The sequence below is a fragment of the Ornithorhynchus anatinus genome, chromosome 21 (assembly GCF_004115215.2).
Source record: "Ornithorhynchus anatinus isolate Pmale09 chromosome 21, mOrnAna1.pri.v4, whole genome shotgun sequence".
Lineage (NCBI taxonomy): Eukaryota > Metazoa > Chordata > Mammalia > Monotremata > Ornithorhynchidae > Ornithorhynchus > Ornithorhynchus anatinus.
Window position 1 is genome coordinate 23876659 of NC_041748.1, and position 3289 is coordinate 23879947.

General features: G+C 72.4%; 1 protein-coding gene across 1 annotated transcript; it reads right to left on the minus strand.

Moving 5' to 3' along the window:
* Positions 1-432: 432 nt before the first annotated feature.
* CLDN5 (claudin 5) lies at positions 433-2040 on the minus strand. The gene has a single exon (XM_001511734.5). It carries the CDS (start codon positions 2000-2002, stop codon positions 1352-1354), a length of 651 nt encoding a protein of 216 aa, XP_001511784.1. The 5' UTR covers positions 2003-2040; the 3' UTR covers positions 433-1351.
* Between the last annotated feature and the right edge of the window lie 1249 nt (positions 2041-3289).

The window sequence follows — 3289 nt, forward strand, 5'->3', positions numbered from 1 at the left end:
ACAACCCCCCCAGGATTCGAGCGCGCACACACACGCTCACAGGTCCAGAGGCAAATCAGCCATGCAAAAACACACGAACCCACACACACTCATACACACACATACACTCCCGCCCCAGACCACAAACCAGTGGCAAAGAGCGGGGCCCCTCGTCCAACCCTCTTTCCCCCTCCCTTCCACTGCCCTCCACCCATTACCCTCCTTTCCCCCTCCCTTCCACTGCCCTCCACCCATTACCCTCCTTTCCCCCTCCCTTCCACTGCCCCCCACCCATTACCCTCCCTTTCCCCCTCCCTTCCACTGCCCCCCACCCATTACCCTCCCTTTCCCCCTCCCTTCCACTGCCCCCCACCCATTACCCCCCCCCTCTTCCCCCTCCCGTCTTCCCTCCCAGTCCGGGGCTGGCGTGTGGACAGAGACAGCACTAGGGCAGCCGGTCCATTCCGTTTACTTGGGCGAGGAGGGGGGGAAGGGGACAGATGTCAGCGGACGGGGACCAGGACAGAGCCGTCGGCCCTCCCCCACCCCCCGCACCCCAAGTCTGGGGGGGGGTCCCACGTTCCCCCACCGTTTCCAATGTTCCTTGGGCGTTTTCTGGCGGTCCGTGGCCGGACTTTCCTCCCTCCGGGAGCACTTGCAAGAGCTGGCCCCCGGCTGGAGCTGGAAGGCGGCCAGGAACATCCCGGGCGGGGCGGGGGCGGCGGGGGGGGGGGGTGTCAGGCCACTGTCCCCTCGCTAATAACGGTGAGAAGAATTGTGGCATTTCTTCCGTGCTTACTGTGTGCCGAGCACCGGGGTAGATACAAGATAGACGGGTCTGGCGTGGGGCTCGCGGTCTGGAGGGGATGAAGGAACAGGGCCCCCTCGTGCAGATGAGGCAAACTGAGGCACGGGGAAGTCGAGTGGCTTGGCCGAGGCCCCGGGGCAGAGCCGGAATCAGCTGCCAGGTCTCCCGACCCTCAAGCCGGTGGTCTCCGCCCAGCGGGCGCTGCTGCGGGGGGAGGGGAGACGGGGCGCGGTGGGGGGTTCTCAGGCGGAGACCGTGGAAAAGCGGAGCCCCCGGGGAAAGTACAGACTTGACGGAATCCCCGCTCTTGTGTCCGTCCGGCCTTGCGACCGACGAGGCCGAAGGGGAGAGGGAGGCGGGGAGGGAGGGGGTCGTCGGGGTGGACCGTAAGGCGCGGGATCCGGGGAAAGGGGTGGGGAGGAGAGGGGACGGGCCCCGCCGCCGCCCCCGGGCCCGGGGGTCAGCCAGCCAGCCAGCCCGGGGTCCGGGCCGGAGCGGCGGTCGCCCCCGGCTCCCCCTCGACGGTCCCGGGGTCCGCGTGGAGGCGGAGGGGCCCGGGTGGCCTCAGACGTAGTTCTTCTTGTCGTAGTCTCCGCTCGGGGCGGGCCGCCTCGGGGCCGAGTAGCGCACGGGGAAGCCCAGCTCGTCCCGGGCCGGACAGGCGCCGCAGCAGATGACCCCGCCGCCCCCGAGCAGCAGCGCGGCGGCCGCCCAGCCGATGTACAGCGCCGCGCCCATCTCGTGCTTCTGCGACACGGGCACCCGCGGGTTGTGGAAGTCGCTGATGACGGTGTGGGCGAACCAGCCGAGGGGCACGAGGGACAGCAGGCCGCCCAGCACGAAGAGCCCGCCCCCCGCCGTGGCCACCCGCGCCTTGGCCGGCCCGGCCGGCACGCAGGTGGTGCAGCGGGCCCCGGCCACGGTCACCAGCAACGCCACCAGCCCCAGCAGCCCCACCACCACCGTCAGCGCCCGCCCCGCCTGCATCTCCGGCGGCAGCGCCAGCACCGAGTCGTAGACCTTGCACTGCATCTGGCCGGTGCTCTGCACCACGCAGTTCATCCACAGGCCCTGCCACACGTTCTGCGCCGTCACGATGTTCCCGTCCAGGTAGGCCGACACCCGCCACATGGGCAGCCCGCAGGCCAGGATCATGCCCACCCAGCCGGCCACGCACAGGCCCAGCCCCAGGATCTCCAGCGCCGCCGACCCCATCGCCCCAAGCCGGGCGCCGCCCCCCGCCGCCAGGGGGCGCCCCGGGGACCGCCCGCCGCCGCTAGGGGGCGCCGAGGGGGGCGTCGAGGGGCCGCCGCTAGGGGGCGTCGAGGGGTCGCCGCCAGGGGGCGCCGAGGGGGGCGTCGAGGGGCCGCCGCCAGGGGGCGCCGAGGGGGGCGTCGAGGGGCCGCCGCCGCCGCCGCCGCCGCCAGGGGGCGCTCCGCGAGGGGGGCCGAGCCGGCCGGCTCCCGCCTTCGCCCGAGGCGTCGAGGGAAGCGGGGCCCGAGGCCAAGGGGCGCCGGGGGAGGTCGAGGCAGGAGGGAGACCCCCCCCTCCCCCTTGCCAGCGGAGGCCCGGCCCGGGGCGTCCGCCGCCCCAATGTCCCACCGCTGCCCGTCCGGTCCTCCGTCCGCTCTGGACTGCCAGCGCCGGCCGAAGGGGGCCGCCGCCTAAGTAGCCTCGGGGCCCGCCCCGGCCCGCCCCCTGCCCCTCCCGGCCGGGACCATCCCCCCGCCGCCGGAGTCGGGGAGGGGCTCCCGGGGAAGGGGTCCCGAGGGAGGACGGTCCGGGGGGAAGGGCCGGGCCCCAGCCCTCCGACGGATGCCGGGCCTTAGGGGAGCCGGGGACGAGGAGGGCCGAAGCCCCCGAGGAGGGGGACGGCGCTTTGGGCCGGCAAGCGCCCAGCGATTCCCCCCCTTTCTCGTCCAGGACCGCCACCCCCCCGACCCTTCGGGGGGAAGGATCCGTTGGAGGCCGCCCCCCGGGAGATGGCGGGAGGACGATTCCTTCCATCGGGCCGGGGCCGCCCCCCGGGAGATCCCAGTCGGGGGATTCCGGGAAGGGGCGCGGGAGTGGACCGAACCCCCCCACCTCGGGTGTGGCGGCGGGGACGCGGTTGACCCTTCCCCGCGGATCGGTTCCCGCGGCCGTCCGGCTTGGGCGGTCAGTCGAGGGAAGCGGCCGGGGCTAGGGGTCTGGGAGTCGGAGGACGCGGGTCCCGATCCCGCCTCCGCCGCACGTCTGCCGAGTGACCTTGAGCGAGTCACTTCGCTCCTCCGGGCCTCAGCTACTCATCAGTAGAACGGGGATCGTGACTGTGAGCTTCCCGTGGGACAGGGACTGTGTCCGACCCGCTTATCTTCTACCGTACTGCTGTCAATCGTGTTTATTGAGCCCTTACCGCGTGCGGGACGCTGCACTGAGCACTTGAGAGAGTACAATCCAGCGGTACGATAAACGGACGCGTTTCCCGCCTACAAGGAGCGCCCAACGGCGGAGCTCCCGGAA

Coding starts and splice junctions, on each gene's coding strand:
- CLDN5 (XM_001511734.5), bottom strand. CDS start 2,002: ATGGGGTCGGCGGCGCTGGAGATCCTGGGGCTGGGCCTGTGCGTGGCC.